The sequence below is a fragment of the Epinephelus moara genome, chromosome 23 (genome assembly GCF_006386435.1).
Source record: "Epinephelus moara isolate mb chromosome 23, YSFRI_EMoa_1.0, whole genome shotgun sequence".
Lineage (NCBI taxonomy): Eukaryota > Metazoa > Chordata > Actinopteri > Perciformes > Serranidae > Epinephelus > Epinephelus moara.
The window spans coordinates 8,827,562-8,845,387 of record NC_065528.1 but is presented as its reverse complement, the minus strand read 5'-3'; the positions used below and the strand labels follow the sequence as shown (position 1 = coordinate 8,845,387).

The following is a 17,826-nucleotide window of genomic DNA, read 5'->3' as shown; positions in this document are numbered from 1 at the left end:
GGCACAGGTGTCTCTGGGGAGCCAAGTGCTTGTTGAATGTTATGGAGCAAAAGCCTGGCCGAACCAGACGTATTTTTCACTCATACTGTTCCTGTGTGAGGAAGGGCGAAGGGAGCGTAAGTGGGAATATGAGTGCTTTTGTTCACTATCAAGCCTGTGACGAGGCTCTGCTGCTGCCTCTGGAGAAGCCTTACTGTGCTGGACTGGCGGTTGTCCCCACACCATACTGACTGAAACTGATTAAAACTGCAACAATGCCAATGCTCAGACCCCACGGGAGGGTCTTGCACTATGGGCAACTTAAGCTGTTTTAAACTGACTTATTCATTTGGAGTTGTCTGTTTTTGTTTTTGTTGCTTGTGATTAAATGTTTAGCGTTATTGATGTTAAGAAGCCGCTGAGAGCCAGAGTACCCTGGTGGGGGAATCAGTTAAAGTGGCCTAGATAAATCCTGTGGTGCTCCTGCAAATGCTGCACCATAAGTGATTAATACCTCCCATACACCAGAAGACTGGAAAAAAAAGGACTTTGAAAAGTCTGACACTGTCTCACACCTAAAGACAATGTTTCATGAGTCAGAGAGCTTTTTCTAACATAATCAGATTTTGCATAAAGGGAGTATCTTGTAAAATCTTTATTTGCAAAATTAGTAGCTTTAAAAAGGGAAAAAAAAGTGGACAGAAATTGCTGCAGCCTTCAAATATGCCATAGTATATTTTATGCTACAGCTAGCTAGCTAGCTAATTACTTTCCCCATTTCAAACAACGCTCCTTGTAAGCTAATGTTAGCTACTGGAATGTTTGCAATCAGCCACAAGTTAACTACATCTCAGCTGAAGATTTCTAGCTTCACTCTTATAAATGGTTACATGATGTATAAAGTTAGCTCATAGGCTAATAGTAAAAATTGTAGTTGCTAACATCAGCTTGCGAGTAGCCCCTACAGTGGTTAGCTAGCTAGCTATAGCATGACATACTTACAAGGGATTTCATGGGCTGCTGCAGTTTCTTTCCATTCCTTTCCTTCTCCTCTCTATCATTGCACAAATGTGAGAACATGTCAAAAAGGCACTCTTCCACTTCACATCTCTGCCAGGTGGAACATGCTCGTGTAAAAAAATAATACCAACTGGGTAATGATTCTAGTGCTACTGTGTCGTTTCTCTTATGTGTGAAAGAAGGACAAAGTGGAGCTGTGGAGTGAACAGGAGTGCCTCTTTGACATGTCATCACATTTGTGCCATGATAGAAAAGAGAAGGAATGAAGTGGACTAAATTTGCTGCAGCCCTCGAAATCCCCTGTAAGTATGCTGTATGCTATAGCTAGCTAGCTAACCATCGTAGAGGCTATTTGCAAGCTAGCAGAATGTTTTCTATTAGCCTGCAAAACTAACCATATGTTTCAACTAAAGGTTGCTAGCTTCAAAAACTATGAAATGCATATTTTGCTTGTTGGCTAAGCGCAAAAATTCAAATAGCTAGCGTTAGTTTACAAGTACCCCTGTTTGGGATGGAGACAGTGGTTATTAGCTTGCTAGCTATAGCATAAAGCATATTCACTGGGGATTTCAGGTCCATATCATTGGTCCGACATCCCATTAGTCCGACGGTCCGCGGTGCTGAACGGCTCCCGGCGGGCGTATTTCTGCCTTGATGGTGCGCCGCGACCAGTCTGGGTCAGCTGGGAAAGGCTTGAGGCGAAGCAGGCTCACAGCTTATGTGTTTGTCACTTTCTTTTTCATTTTAACCCACACCATGATCTTTTCCTGACCCTAACCAAGTGGTTTTTGTGCCTAAACCTAACCAGACCTTAACCACAGGGCATCATGATGATTTCGGAACGGACTTAGGAACAATGGGTTTAATATGGTCGGACCAATGGGCTGTCAGACCAATGGGCAGTTCCTGGAATTTCAGGGGTAGCAACAATTTCTGCCCACTTTTTTCCCCTTCTGGTAGCTAACAGTCTTGCAGATAGTGACCTTGCAAGATCCCCAGTCTTTGCAAAATCTTATTCTGTGACTAAAAACTCTCTGACCCATGACACATTGTCTTTAGATATGAGATGGTGTCAGACTTGAGACTTTTTAAAGTATTTTCAAAGTATTCTAGTGTATGATAGACATTAATCACTCATTATGCAGCTTAGATTCTTTAAATACATGAAAATTCATCACACTTTACTGAGCACCAACTATAAAACGTTATGATGAAGCAAACATTATTATAGATGCATCAATATGCACTTCACTTTACTTAACACACACAATGATAACTTACATAAGCTATTATAACATACTATGAGTCCTCACTACAGTTGATTGTTGAGGTGTGTAGTATAGGTATCCATAATGCATTATAAGCCTGATCAGTCAACCTTTAGTTTATAACTAGACAAGAGCATCCACCCCTGTGACACTTGGGAGTTATAATTCATTATAAGTCACAGCTATGTTTTACGACTATGTTTTGGGAAGCATTATGTGTGTTTATAAGTGCAGTCATAGAGCATTATAAATGCATTAATTCACTATGAATGCCCTTATAATGCACTATAGATGTGGTCTTTATAGAGAGTGTTACCAAATGCATTTGAAGTTTCAATTATAGTAATAAAGCCTTGTTTACCCCAAAATAACCCTTCAGTCTTCATTTGTTTAAGGGTCATTCTGACTGACAATAGTAATTCTGTAATACCATGATACTGTGAAACCACAACGGTTATCGTACCATGAAAATCTCGTACCACTTCAACCCAAGGTGCAACATTACGTGTTATGCACTGAGGGGGATGTGTTTGTGGTGTGAGTAGCAGTGCTGTGTCCTGCTGCAGTGTCCTAAAGGGGTGTAATTGCTGCAGGGTGGTCAAGATTGCCGTGAGCCCTTACATTTGAAGGGGAGAGTAGGGCTCAGTCTGTGTCTGTTGTAGCTGTGCACAAGGCTGTTGGCTGCATGAATTTGTGCTAATGAAGATTATTTTCTGTTACTCCTGGGTTTCCTAGAAACATTCTGTGTATGGGCTCTCTACATCTCACATCAATGACAAGATTTATTACACTACTTAAAAAAAGATTGTGCTCTGATAATGCAACTGCAGCAAACAAAACTACATGCCTTGAGAGTTGTTCAGTTATGAATCCTCCCTGACAGTCATGAAAGTGATTTTAAAGGCTTAAGTCATTGCAATCAAATGAACCAGTCATTCATTTTTGTATTTTTCATAATTTTCCTGTTATCTTGAGAAAATAAATGGTGTTTTCTAGTGATAAATTATCTTTATCTTTTGTTTTTTGCCAAGAAATAACATAAATTAACCCCTTACCTAACACAATCAAAAATATAACTGCAAGCACAGCTGTTTTCAGCCTATCATATTGAAACATTTGACAGGGCAAATATTCAGTATTATTGTAGCCTGCACTGTCTTGAAAGAGACCGAAGATCACCTGTCAAACCATAACAGACAACTTGAGTGTCAAGAGAGGCAGGCAGCCCATCCACAGGTCACCTTTTAATACCAGTAAGTGAGACATAAATATTCTACTGTGTCTAGAAGACAACCAATGAAGGAGGCCTCACAAAAAGCAGCATGTCAGACTTCTTGGTATAGTTGTCCCAGTGTGAGTAGTCATTCTTCTCTTGATACCTGTTTTTACCATTACAAAAATAACAACAACAATAAATATTATCAGCTGTACTCACTTGAATTTAGAGGCTCCGCTGTAGGCTACTGTTGACCTGAAGTTGTTTGTTGAGAGACACAGAGAGACTTGTGTGGACTGCAGCAGTGTTGTTGTTCTGAGTTACTTTCAGGTTCATTGACTGTAGCCTAAAAGACGTAACTGTGAAACACTCCTCTCTTCACAGTGTTGCTCCGCCTCTTCATGCACGTCAGTTGGTTTTATCTTTGGTTATCTCTTTCCACAGGTGGGGGACTCGAGTCACATGACTTGACCTGAGTCCAACTCGAATTGCAAATTTGAGGACTTGAGACTTGCTTGGCTGATACCAATGAAAGACTCGCCTTACTTTGACTTGAGACAGATGTCTTAAAAGGACTTGACTTTTATTTTTTAAATAATACTTATATTTTTCTAGGTGTTGAGAACTTACATCTTGTTTTTAAATATGACGACACACATGTCACAGCGGTGGAGGACCCGCCGGCTGATAATCGTGCCCACACTACCACAGCTCTGTCCTCCTGCCCCGCAGCTCTCCTCAGAGGTGTTGTTTTATTCAGTTCTATCTGCGTGATACACATCTGTTAGGTTTTTAATAACTTATTCAGTATGAATGAGGGCCATTACACACACACAGTCACCACTGTGAGAGCTGATATAAGCGCTGCTAGCTTTATATGCTCAGGCTCTCTTATTTGTACGAGGTTTTGATATTGTCAGTGTGTAACAACTGTTCCTGCCTGCTGTCCCAACATAACTTCACTATCTGTGAGTATGTGTATGTGCACTTGCCGTGCGCATGCGCACCATGAGACAGTTTATCCAGTGACTTTTTTGGCCTCCTCCGCGTTTGGGGATTTTAACAGTGCGTTATTATCTCACCTGCTCTCTGACAGCAGCAGGTATGTTATGTGAGTGGAGTCTTTCACCCTGACCAGAGGCCTCAGAGCAGGAGAGGAAATATTTAAATCCTTTACTCTAGTTAAAAAGTAACTAATACCACTCTGTAAAATACTCATTAGATTATTATGACTCATGCATTAATGTAAAAGCAGGATTTTACTGTTGCAGTTGGTTGAGCTCATTTTGAACTATTAACTAATGATTATTTTTATGATGGGTTAAACTGCTGATTATGACAAGTCATGTTCTCATAGAGGTACCATAACAGCTTTAACCATCGTCACAAACGCACGCACGCACAATTACATCATTTGTGAAACAAGAAAACATAATGAGAGAGAACATCCCTTAACTAATAAGCAATAATAGTTAAAACTGTAAGACTAGAAGTACTACAGAATTTCACTCTCAGAATGTACACAAATTTCTTTTGCTTTGTGTACATTGCAGTCACTACATTGTATGCAGAGAATTTAGCATCTTTAATAAAGAATGAATTGTTGTCTTCTCAGGCAAGAAAACAACACTAAAAGAAATCCCAGACTGCTTTCAGACCATAATCTGTGACGTCAGACAGAAATGAAACTAACAGAAAGTAGGAGGCTGACTGTACAGACTTCCACAGTGATTGCTTGAGTTTCAAAGGTATTTCTTCTTAATTAAAATTCCAACTAGCTGTACTCTATCACAAATTATCTCCATACACTAGCAATAATTACTCTCTTACACAGAGAAAGAATACTCCTCAAAGATCTTTATTCATATAGAAGCATAAGACTTACAGCAAAAATTATAAGCACAACAACACATAAAAGTAAAACATGAAATTGTTTCAGATTCATTAGCAAATATTATCTAACTATGAAGCAAGGAATCTATGTATGTAGGTACGTTTGTCTTTCACATATCTCGGGAACCGTTCATCCAATCTACTTCACACTTGGTGGGTGTATTGCTGGGGACCCAAGGATGTGCAGCATCTCATTTGGTGCGATTTGGACATGCAATGTTAATAAACTTTGAATAAACAAAGGAACAGTGCTGTGTGTCTCAGTGCAGTGGTGGGGGCAGGGCTTTAGGGCTCTGCAGAGAGTTGAGCATGTCTTTATGTAAGCAGGGACTCTGTTGCTCGCTACAGTAGATTGGACAACAGATGAAGAAAGAGACCAGAGATTTTACATGTAGCATAATCAAACATTTCAAGCATCAGTGATGTAAATTTAGGAATGAACACTTTTGTTCCCAGACCCAAGGAAGCACAGGACTCCGCAGAGTGAGCAACATGTAGTCACTGACTCCAGTTCAAATGCTGGATATACCAATTTTCTAACTAACCTCTGCTTCACCTCCCTGCAGTCGACAAGCTTAAGCGGAGACCCAAGAGGATAAACGCCACTCTGGCATTGCAACTTAAAGTGTGTAAGTTTGCCATAATAACTTACAACACTAACGTTACTGAATGCAAAATATTTCTGCTAGTTAAATTCATACTTTAATTTATAACTGCAGCAGTTATGTCAAAGCAAGTGACTAATACGGCTATTTCGAAATTAATTCATCCGCTTATTGTAGGCCTATTTCAGCTTTGATTCCGACCACGAGCAGTGGCTACTTGAGTGTGTTTTTCAGGGGCGGATTTAGTGATTTGGGGGCCCCAGACTAACTTGCTTTACTTTTTACTCTTTCCTAACTGGGAATGTTGGTTAGCTATTGGCAATGGTAGAAGAAGTACTCAAAACTTTTTTTCTGCCTGTTCCAAACAGGCAGTTTTCTCGCAGGCACATGAACACACCTGTAGCTGGGTTAATTTGGGCTGGACCAGAGGGGAAAAAATGATACATCGTTTTATTTTAGTTTTGGTTCGTTCCTGTTCAAACTGACTTTTTGCAAACAAAGCAAGAGGAGTAAACATGAAGTTCTACTAACTGACAGATAACTCCTGCATCATCAGGACCCACATGGGGAAATTAAACTCTGGTGACTGACTTAAGTTTTTGCAGCAGCACTTTAATGCTTCTAAAGAGTTTACATTTATGTTGTTTGGTTTCACAAAGAGCTCATAGAGAAATAAGTGGTTGTAAACATTATTAGTAGGCTATTATTAGACTGCAAATGAATGGCATGTTATGAATAATGACTAACATAGAGACAGGATGAAAAGAAGGCATCTTGCACAGTGATGATTTGGAGCTTAAAACTGTGGGATCACTGTCACACACTTTTAATGGACTTAATGAACAGACAAAGCTACAAAGTACGCGGAGTTAGATACAATCATGGCAGTTTGCACAGCTTTTTAATCATTCATCATCATGGGATATTACTTTATCAGGATCAGTTATGAGATAGCAGACAGATTTCATGATCAGCAAATGGATTTACTATTGGTTTAGCTGTTGCTAAAATCCCATAGCTGCTATCACAGAATCCTGTGGTTGGTTCATTTTCTTTCACACCCCAAACACACTGCACCAGAGTCTGTTTGGAAGTGGACCTAGACCCACCTTTTCAAGCGGTCTTGGTTCGGTTGTTTGGTCCACACCAGGGTTCGACTGACAGCTTTCACACCAGCCAAAACAAACTGTACTAACTGTGCAAATGGACCTGAGTTTGTTTAATCTGAACCAAAGAGGTTAGGTATGAAAGCAACCTAAGTAAACCATCTTATATTAACATAAATGCTTATAACTACCAATTTATTAATCTGTAAAATATACTTAACCAGCAAATTGTGTTAGTTTTTTAAATAAATTACAAACACAAATCCCCAAACCTAAAAAAAAGAAATAAAAACATGTAGATATTATAAGATCTGACATGGCCTAAAACCAGATTATTATTATGACAAAACAAACAAACAAACAAACAAACAAAGAAATAATACTCACGCACACCCACATACATAACCCAAAGCAATCTGAAACAGAATAGGAAAGTGTTTTAGGTCATTTACATGACAGTGACTCTTTTACGATTAGTCTAATCAGTGTCGTTGCTGGAACAAATAGTTAAGGGAGTGGAGTTTTTACCATCACTGTTACGCCTAGGATTGAAATATGGGTAGAGCTTCTCAGTGAACCTACAGCCAGTAAAGGAGTAGATGAGAGCTGCAGCATCAACATCATAAAAGGAGACCAGACCCTCCTCATAATCCACAAACACCCCCACCCTCTGAGGCTCTGACTTCAGAGAGAGACAGATTGAAGGGCCAGCATATGCTTTGTACTGATTTCCATTGGTCATGCATACAGTCCAGTAGCCAGTCATAGGGCACACTGTGATGAAGGTGTCCTTTCTGTTAATCGACCCCCTGGCCACTCCTAAAGTCCAGGCAGTCTTCCCTTTAACTTGGACTTCATAGTAAAATCTTCCTGAAGAGAAACTCTGCTTTCCTAGGACAGAATACCAAAGAAATCTCTTTGGGTTGTCGGGAAGATTCTGCTTCACGTCACCATAACTGACTTGTTTCCCATCATCAGACAGGATGAGATGGGGATTTGCTGTTTCAGGATCAAGAGTCACATCCACTGCAAACTGCTGGAACCTCTTCAGCTCAATGTTAACACACAGCTTCTTCATCTCTTTACTGAGTGTCTCCTCCAGCTGAGCCACTGTACTCTTCACAGTCTCCTCACATGATGAGTGAACTCTGACCTCTGTCCAGTCCTTGGTGGGTTGAGCAGGGTTTAAGGATGTGAAGCTTTGGAGGAGTAGGAGGTGGTCTTTAGTATGTGAGAGCTGCTTCAGCTCAGTGCTTCTCCTCATCAGCTCAGAGATCTCCTCTTCAAGCTCTCTGATGAAGCCTTCAACCTGTTTCTCTGTTGTGTTGTGCCTCTCTTTAATCTTCTCAATCAGATCAGCCAGACTTCTCTCAACAGACTGGATCAGAGCAGTGAAGACCTGCACACTGGATGCTGTCTCTCTGTCTGCAGTTTCCTTGCTGAGCTCCACTGATTGCTTAAGCTCTTGAATCTTCAGTTGTCTCTCCTGGATCATCTGCTGAACTTCAGCCTCTGTCTTTCTCAGCTCAGCTTTCTTTTCTTCATATTCTTCTATCAGAGGAACAATTTGATGAAGCTTGTGACTTGACTCAGTGCAGAACTGACACACACACATCTGGTCAGTCTTGCAGAACAGCTCCAGAGGTCTCTCATGCTTCTTACACATCCTGCTTTCCAGGTTCTCCACAGGATCAATCAGCGTATGTCTTTTCAGGCCTGTGACTCTCTGGTGAGGCTCCAGGTGAGTCTCACAGTAGGAGGCCAGACACACCAGGCAGGACTTCAGGGCCTTCATCTTGGTTTCAGTGCAGACGTCACAGAGAACTTCCTCTGGGTTGGCTTGTTGTTCCCCTAAGCTGATGCTGGTTGTCTTTTGAACTGACTGCCTGAACTGAGCAGTCATCTCAGATATAAAAGTATTGACCCGAAGATCGGGTCTTCTGTCAAAAAGCTCTTTACACACGGCACACTGACTCTGGATATTAATACTCCAGTGATCTGTGATGCAGGTCTTGCAGAAGTTGTGCCCACATGGTATGGTGACTGGATCAGTGAACACATCCAGACAGATGGAGCACAGAAATTGATCCTCAGAGAGGAGACTGCTGGCTGCTGCCATGTCTAAAAACAAAAGATGTGGAATGAAAGAATAATGAAGTAACAAATAATACTAAAATATCAGCATAAGTCATGCTGAAACAAATAGTTACATTGCAAATCACATAACTACAGAAGCCGGGAATGGCAGTGCATGCAATCATATTCTTGTAATGTTATCTCTAGTTATGTTACCTCAAGAAAACAAGCTCTATGTTGAGATATTGAGATAATCAACCTGGTATTGTGATTCATGAGAAAAGTTTGTTTCCGCGTATTATCATGGTTCTGCTCTGTGTCCAGAGTGTTCAGACTTTTTTTCAATACTATTTGGCTATGCACTTTTTTTTGAGTTTGTTATATTAGTAATTGGTTTTTGTTTTAATTTGTTCTATTATCATGAGAATTTTGTTTACTAGGTTTTGGGTTTTATGTTTTTCTTGCAAATAGTCATGTTTCCAGTTTTATTTTGTCATACTCACATTATGTATCACAGCTTTTCAGCAGTTTCACACCCTGCTTTTGTGTGTTTTCTTTTCTTCTTGTCTTTGTGATTGCCTGCCCTGACCTGATATGTTTCACCTGTTCCTCATTTAACATGCTGTCTCCTGTCCCTCGTTATCACCTTCTCCCCAGTACATGTAGTCTGCGTGCTCCATTGTGTGTTCCAGTTTGTACTATCAGAGACACTGGGACAAAGGACTCAATAGCATGACTTGACATGCAGAGTTTAAAAGTAAAAAGTAGAAGGCAGGGTTCAGTACACAGGTAGACAGATCAAAAACACACACAAAAATGTTCAAAACATGAGGCAAGGGTCTGAGTTGATGAAAATGAAAAAGGGCCTTATAATCACTAGGAAAACACAAGGATTTATGGCTGGAACGCTCACTCAAACAGGAAAGAAAAGGAGGAACAGGGGGTCAGTATACAGGCAGTTCCGCTCTGGAGGACAGCCTGGTGGTTGATGATGGAGATGGACCCTCTTTGGTGGATGAAGATGGTGATGGGACCCAGAGACGAGACCCCACTGGTGAATGGCCACAGAGATGGGCCCCCACTAGAACATAGGCACAGAGACGGGACCCCATTGGAACAAAAAATTGGGACCCCACTGGAACATGGCCATGGAGATGGAACCCCACTAGAGAACAACCACGAGACTTGAAATTGGGAACAGCAGATGGCAACTGACAATCCAGAGGCAAGTTGGACCCATGGAGAGCTGAGTAAGTAGCCAGCGATGGGGCGGCTGAGCTGGAGGCAAGCAACAGGACAGCAAGGCAGGAGCCTCATGGCTGAGAGTAGAACTAGAGTTCTGGTGGAACCAGGAAACTGGTACTGGCAGAAAATTGGTGGTGCTGCAGCTCGGGATCTTTGTGACTGCTCAGCTTGTTCTCATTCCCAACTCATCAAATACCACCACTTTTTCAGTGATTTCGGCATCAGACACCAATGCAACAAAGCACTTCTGCTGCAATTTGCCACCAGGCGATGTTAGTTTGTAGTGCTGCCAGCAACTACATTAAATATAAAGCTGGAAAGGATGGGTGGGAGGGAAGGTGGATGGATCCAACAAACTTCGGACTTTCACTTGGGAGCCCACTATTTGCTTTTCAGGTGAATGTTGAGCATTAGGTTTTTTCTAAACTAACCACATGCTTTTGTTGCCTAAACCGTACCACGTACTTTTGTTGCACAAGAAAACAGACCTAAAAACAAGGTGTTTTACCAGCGCTGTAACTGTATTTTGAAAAAGACTGTAGGAAAAACAGCCTTCTGAACTCTCCCAAAACCTAGATTGTAAGTAAATGGACAGAGGTGAGATGGGCCACTCTGAGGGACAAATGTTTATAACTTTGCCCGTTTCACCTCAAAGTTGATGAGCTCTTTCACCGTCATCCTGACGCTAAGGGTGGTAAAGGTGTCAATTGGAAACCATCCAGATCCCAGTTTGCTGAGCGTTTTGACAACTCAGCCAGATGAACTGCCATACCCGGGGCCATTAACTATGCTTTTAAGTTCACTGATGTGCTGAAATCCAATCAACAGGAAGAGACTCCAACTCAACCACCAATAAAAAGAATCATATCTTTAATAAAACAGACTGTTTTCTTCATACTCTACCTCCAATTAAACCCCATCCCCTCTTCCCTTCTGTCCCGCTATCTGTTATGCAACACCTCTATGGGAGTCACCCCAGCTCTATCTTACTCTCACCCTGGTGAAAATAAGATAAGACCACCAGATGTGGGAGTTGTAAATTCAGGATGAATTCCTGAGTAGAGACTAAGTTTCTCTTATTAACCAACTTGAAATGTCTCTTGAAAGTATTACATTTTATCCATGTTCTAACATTGTACCTGTGCATATCCTTGTTTTTTTTAGTTAAATTATATATTTTTTTCCACTCTTGTAGGTCATAGTTAACTTGGAAATCCAGACTCAAATCTAGAAAGATTTTGAGTCTGGCCCTCACCGATACACCCTCCCTACCCAAGGAGCGGCATTAACTGAGGCATATTAAATGCAGCTGCACGCAATTGGATACCACGATAGCCAATCAGAGCTTTTTTTTTTTGTCTGTGCCTTCAGTAACATTATACCTGAAACAACAAAGCCAGCCGATTGCAACATTTTTTATATGCGTTAATAATAACTTTGATAATAATATCGAACGGCCGACGAGATTGTTTTCAACCTTATAATAAGCGAGTAGCCACAGCTAAATAGATATGCTACTATTTGACCTGCAACTCCATCAAAGATTCATCGGATCCAGCGGCTGCCAGCCACCTGCCAAAGTGTTCGCAAAGCAAGGGCTCCTTTGCCAAACCAAGAGATTTTCCGCAGCCTAAAATAACTGACGTGTGAGGACCACCTAAAGGACACCGCCATCAGGCTCCACCGCCCCTCACCACTGTGTCTCAGTTCACATTGTCCTGCTGGGAGGTCGTGTAGTGAAGCTGGGATTCACCAGCGGCAGTTCGGGGTCCCCCTCAGCCTGAGTCAACGCTGCTAAAAGTAGGCAAAACGTCCCTCGCCTTATGCAGCTGCTGTGTTGTGATAAGAGTTGATGTCGAATAGGAGACTTAGTTATTTTGATCTTAAATAAGTTTCGTTAGGTAAATGGTTTTGCGCATCCCTGCGTCCCCAATTTATCTATAGTCACATACTCTCTCACTATCGCCAAACTGAATAAGTGCCAAAAGTGTTACCTCTTGCCTTAATCCATTTATACATACCGTTGATTTTGTGTCATTTCATATCATCCTCATTTACTATTAATTTACTCAATTGTTGAACATTTAGCCCTAAATAAATCTTGATTTATCACCAAGTCATTGTCTGTGGATATTTCTTTTGAGCAGGAACTAAGATCACTGTATAGAGAATAATAGAATAATAACCCAGGTATTGAGATTGATTCATTATTGATAAGTGTACTGACAAATTAATAATTGGCTTCCGGAGTTATTAATTTGATTAGTCACTTTCCTTCGAAGTGAAGGTGGTGCCCCTAAATTTATGACGAGTGCAAACATTTCCAAAAAGTATTTCTCCTACAAGACTGTATACATCTAACAAACAGAAACTGTACATTTCCTGTGAAAATGGAAATGTGTTTTGAAAAAACACAATGCATGAATGTAAATGCAAGTGTAAATTGACATGTTTGCACACAACAAAATTATACTTATAGTGCCATATGTAGATGTGAAGTCAGCTTTCACAGCTTTCTTAGAAACTGATTCAGGGTCTGGCTGGGTGTTGATTGAGGAGCTGGGCTGCAGAAACTCTGGGTCACTGGGCAGCAGATATTCTGGATTGCTGGGCAGCTGAGGCTTGGGGTCGCAGGGAAGCTATGTCTCTAAAACACTGAGTAGCTTGGGGATTGATGCTTCCTAGAACCACGCTGCCCCATCGGGGCTCTGACCTCTAGATTTCTCAGGGAAAAAGCCAGGCAAGCTCCTTTGAAATGGGAAAACTCCAAGTCATCAGGGACAGGATCAGACAGGAGGCTAGCTGGCTTGGGGTCAGGAGCAAACAGGAAGCTAGCTGACTGGGATACTGGCTGGAGGCTAGCAGGCTGGTAAGTAAACAGGAGGCCAGCAGACAGAGGTGTAGACTGGGAACTTGCAGGCTGCAGGCTCAGAGCCCCAAGGTTAAGTGACTGTAGTGGTGGCTCGCTGCTGGAACGCTGTGGTGGAGATTGGTTGCTAACATGTTGGAATAAGGCTGGCAGCTAATAGGCCGGATGCTAGTCAACTTGGATGGTAGCTTGAGAGTGGGTCCATTACTAGGTGACTGGAGTGCAGACTGGTAGCTATTAGACTGGTAGGCAGACTGAGAATCAGGGTGAAGACTAGCAGACTGGAAGTTAGCAGAGTTGGAGGCAGAGATGTTTAAAGGCCCTTAAACAGCAAGCTGACAGTTGGCCATCAGTCAAAGTTGGGCCATTGGTGAGCGTCTGCTGCCCTCACCAGTGTCATGTGTCCCACACTGTTGCCCCATCGTCTGCTCTTTTTTTCTTTTGGCCGATGCAACACGTTGAATCGGCATTGGTGACAGCAGAGCCCGTTGGTGAATGAAATCACTCTGACGGGCAGTTCAGCTTAGCGCATAAGAAGAGAAAAGGAAGTGAGGAAAGTCAACAAAGAACTAAAGTCAAGAGAGAGTGAGACCAAAACAAACTTGTTGCATAAGGTAAGATAATTTTCTTTCACCACTGAGCTCTTTAGCAGAAAGGGTTTGTGATGGTTTGTGTTATTGTTCACTGGGTAACTAGCATCAAGCTGGTTTTCTGGTTTCCCTTTTAAAATGACAATTACTGTCGTCTGCTGGTATAGAGAGTTATTTCCTCTCACACAGGCGCATAACGTAAGTGCTGACTCTCCATTGGCTACAGTCGTCGTGGTATGTTCATGTGCAACGTTTTTGGCTGAGACAAGGCAGCATCAGACAACGCAGCAGGGGCCCTTCTTTGCCACTTGTTCTCTTTAGTTGGTTTGGTGTGTCTGGGCCTTAACAAGTCTTGAAGTCACTCTGGTAAAGAGCTTCTTAGCCAAGGTTTAGTGGTCAGTTTCCAATGTGCTATCCGCAGAGCAGCCGCTGTGTACTCCCTGCTTGGGGCTCTCTTTCACTCTCCTTACAAGCAAATGAGGTTATATATGTCAGTTCATGAAGTTCTTCTTGAACAAGTTTGTGTAGTCCCTACTGACCACTTTGTACTAGGGCTGTCAAAAGCACCATGAAATTGAGTTAGAATATTTTCTAATTAATTTAGTAGAGTTTGAATAATATTCGAATTTATTATTATTTTATTTATTTATTTATTTATGTATTTATTTTATTTTTCACAAAAACCCCCACAAAAAATAAGATGCTTATTGCTGCCGCAATATGAACGTGACACTCAGATGAAAACACCCTTTCTGACCGCAATGTTTGGAAACTTCAGTGCGCCTGTAGTTTTCCACCACAAGAGTGGATCCTGGTCGGCTTGTAGCGGTGTCTCATTCTGGTAACGTTTCATCTCTTCTTCAAAAAGGGTAGGCAGGGAGGCAGCAGGTGCAACACTCTCCCTGTATGTCTCCCCGAACAGGTCACACGAGCCATTTCCGCCCGAATGGGATTCGCCGTGATATACATTATTAATAGTGTTAATTAATTATTAATGATATTCGAATTATCAAATTTAGGTTCGAATTTATAAAAAAAAAATATATTCGAATATATTTCGAACTTCGAATTTTTTTTGACAGCCCTACTTTGTACAATCAGAGACACTGGGACAGAGGACTCAAAAGCGCAATGCAAAACACTGAGAATTTAAAAGTAAAAAGTCTTTACAAGAATGCAAGGTTTGGTACACAGGTAGGCAGTCCAAAAATATTGCCAAAAATATCCAAAAAGCTTGGCAGAGGTCTGAGCAAAGGAAACTGAAGATGGGCCTGAAGCACTCGAAAAACACAAGAACTTAGAGCTGGGACACTCACTGAAACAGTAAAGACAATCTGACACAGACAAAAGGGAGTGCACAGGCTATAGGAGAGGTGAGGAGAGAGGTAATAACGAGGAACAGGAGACCGCAAAGCCCAAAATCTAGTGAACAAAATCCTCATGATAACAGAACAAGTGAAAACAAAAACAGATTACTAATTTAAGAAACTACTAAAAATATATACAGCCAAATAGTCTTAAACAAAAAGTGAAGGCCTCTGGACACAAGGCAGAACCGTAACATTATTACTTTCAATGTTTATCAGACATCAGGGCTGCATGCATAGATGACGTCTTGACAGCTGTAGCAACTGATTTAAGCTAAAAATGTCATATAAAAGAGTACCCATTATTATCAGATTATACTTCAAAGTCTAACACATTTGGAAATTACATTGTCTTTCAGTTAGAGATAACATTCAGATCAGTCCTGGTCATTTTTGAGAGGACTTGCCCGGCTGCAACTTCATAGACTTTATTTGAGCAGTTGCTGGCTGAAGCAAAGAGATGGAAGTTGGTCAACCTTTCATCTAAGGCTAATATAAAACAAGATTGTGCTCAAATGATGGAACTGCAGCAAACAAAACTACACATTTATGCCCTAAAACCTGTTCAGTTATGAATCATCCCCGACACTCATGACAGTGATCTTGAAAGCTTAAAATCAGTGTGCTCAAAGTCACTAATTTTTGAGTCTTCCAAAATTATCCTGTGATCTAGAGAAAACAAAAGTCATTTTCTGGTGATAAATTATCTTTTTTCTCAAGATTTAAAATAACGTAGGAAAAAGCAAGCACTCTCAAAATAAATACACTCGTAAGGTGCACGGCCAAAAACAGTGAAAAAGGGAAAACGCCAGCACTCTCAAATGTCCTTTTAGTAAGTTTAATCAACCAGCTTGGATGGCAGTACCAGTACAACATACGTTTCGACAGAAAGTCTCAAGATTTAAGCCTTTTGTCTTCTCAAAATCCCCAAGATTATAAAACTCCACCCTTCAGGCCTGTGACTTTTCCCTCCAAACATGCCATGGAGAACAGAAAGAGTGCATATGGACTTTTCACTTGTATAATGTTTTTCTTTGTTAATCCTGTATGTATTATTTAAAGGTAACAGATTGTTTTGTGTTTATTGTTCTAAGATTCCTAAGTTTAAACTGTTGTTAAAAGAAGAAAAGAGTAATACTATAATGGGTGCATTAATGACGGAAGTTAAATGTTATCTAATTTATATTATTTTCTATCTATCTTTATTCTCTATCATCATATCAGTTTAATACTGTTTCTGTTGCAGATCTGTGGGTGTGGCATTGGAAATTAATTTGATACGGCACATGTCACCACTTGTGATACTTTAATGTCAACTCCCCGCATTGTAAAAAAAAAAAACCCTGAGAAATCCACTGAGAAACATCCTGAGGTGCGTGACATTTTGGAAAAATCTGAGGAGTGCAGTGGGACAGAAAGGCCAACTGGACTGGTTTAATTAACAATGGGCTATGCTTTATTAATGAACCAGCATAGAAGTTAAACATAGAGCAGACTAAAGGGAGGACTTTGCGGTGTACAAGACTCACAGATTGGCGTTCAGATTCAGAGAGTTGAGCACGACAACAAACTAACACCCTCCAGATGAGAACATCAACAACCATTGTGTTGCCTTACAGAGTTGGGTTTGCTGTGACGTGGTGTAAAAACTGTGCAGTCATTCCTTTGTTGCAGTATGTGTTTGTAGCTGCTGCTGCTGCGCAGTTTATATCAATTTACTCTGCTGTTGGTCCTATAAGAAGTGTCGGATTATATAATTTGTGTGGCTTAATATTTATTTTTGAACTGGCTGGTGCCCTTTGCATTTGCCTATACTGCCTATGCTGCGGGCCAGCACTGATCTTGAGATAACACAGTTAAAGAAATTAACTGCAAGCACAGCTGTTTTTGGCTCCCATACTGAAACTGAAACAGGCAGAAATTCAGTATTATTATACATGTCTTGAAAGGGAACACAGATCACCTCTCAAACCATAACAGACAACTTGAGTGACAAGAAAGGCAGACAGCCCATCTACAGGTCACCCTTTAATACCAACAAGTGAGACATAAATACCCTATCCAACTAATGTAGTAGGCCTCACAATGCCATGACGGAAAAAGGAGGCCTAGGCATTGTTGACCTTGTGAGAGTATTCCCTCTTCTCTCCTCCCATTTCTACTATTAAAAAACAAAGAATATTTTCAGTTGTACTCACTTGTACTCAGAGGCTTTGTTGTACTGTTGACCTGGAGGCCTGAAGTTGTTTGCTGAGAGACAGAGGCACTTGTGTTGACTGCAGCAGTGTTGTTGTTCAGACTAACTTTTAGTTTCATTTACTGTGAAGCATGTGACTGTGAGACACTCCTCTCTGTGTTGCTCCACCTCCTCATGCAGGTCCACTGGTTATCTTCTTCTATCTCTTTCAGGTTTGGGAGTGATTATGGTGACCTTTCCCCAAGATGAACTGATTTTATCTCACAGTTAAATTACAAATTGAAACTTTTCACCTGAAATGTCACATTTGATTTCACAATAATGTCTACACCATCAACTGGAGGACCCAGTTCAGTGTTACTTTTACTGCAACTATGTGGCAGACAATTTGACAG

General features: G+C 41.1%; 2 protein-coding genes across 7 annotated transcripts in view; both read right to left on the bottom strand.

Annotated features, from left to right (window-relative positions):
* Nucleotides 1–3,833, bottom strand: part of LOC126384948 (E3 ubiquitin-protein ligase TRIM21-like) — a 29,107-nt gene extending 25,274 nt beyond the window's left edge. For 3 of the 5 annotated variants that reach the window (XM_050036405.1, XM_050036404.1, XM_050036411.1), the window contains exon 1: nucleotides 3,703–3,833. The gene's annotated coding sequence lies outside the window, so the exon portion shown is untranslated. Of the gene's footprint in view, nucleotides 1–981; nucleotides 1,028–3,702 lie in introns of those variants that run through there. The other 2 variants (XM_050036410.1, XM_050036409.1) reach the window with 2 other exon arrangements.
* Nucleotides 3,834–5,325: 1,492 nt separating this feature from the next.
* On the bottom strand, nucleotides 5,326–17,565 carry LOC126385074 (E3 ubiquitin-protein ligase TRIM21-like). 2 transcript variants are annotated; one of them, XM_050036588.1, is made up of 3 exons: nucleotides 17,433–17,565; nucleotides 7,616–9,208; nucleotides 5,326–7,503 (listed from the first exon to the last, which is right to left on the bottom strand). In XM_050036588.1, exons 1-3 carry the CDS (start codon nucleotides 17,548–17,550, stop codon nucleotides 7,409–7,411), a joined length of 1,806 nt encoding a protein of 601 aa, XP_049892545.1. In that variant the 5' UTR covers nucleotides 17,551–17,565; the 3' UTR covers nucleotides 5,326–7,408. The 2 variants fall into 2 exon arrangements, with proteins under 2 accessions (XP_049892545.1, XP_049892546.1); XM_050036589.1 differs by having other exon boundaries at nucleotides 5,326–9,208.
* Between the last annotated feature and the right edge of the window lie 261 nt (nucleotides 17,566–17,826).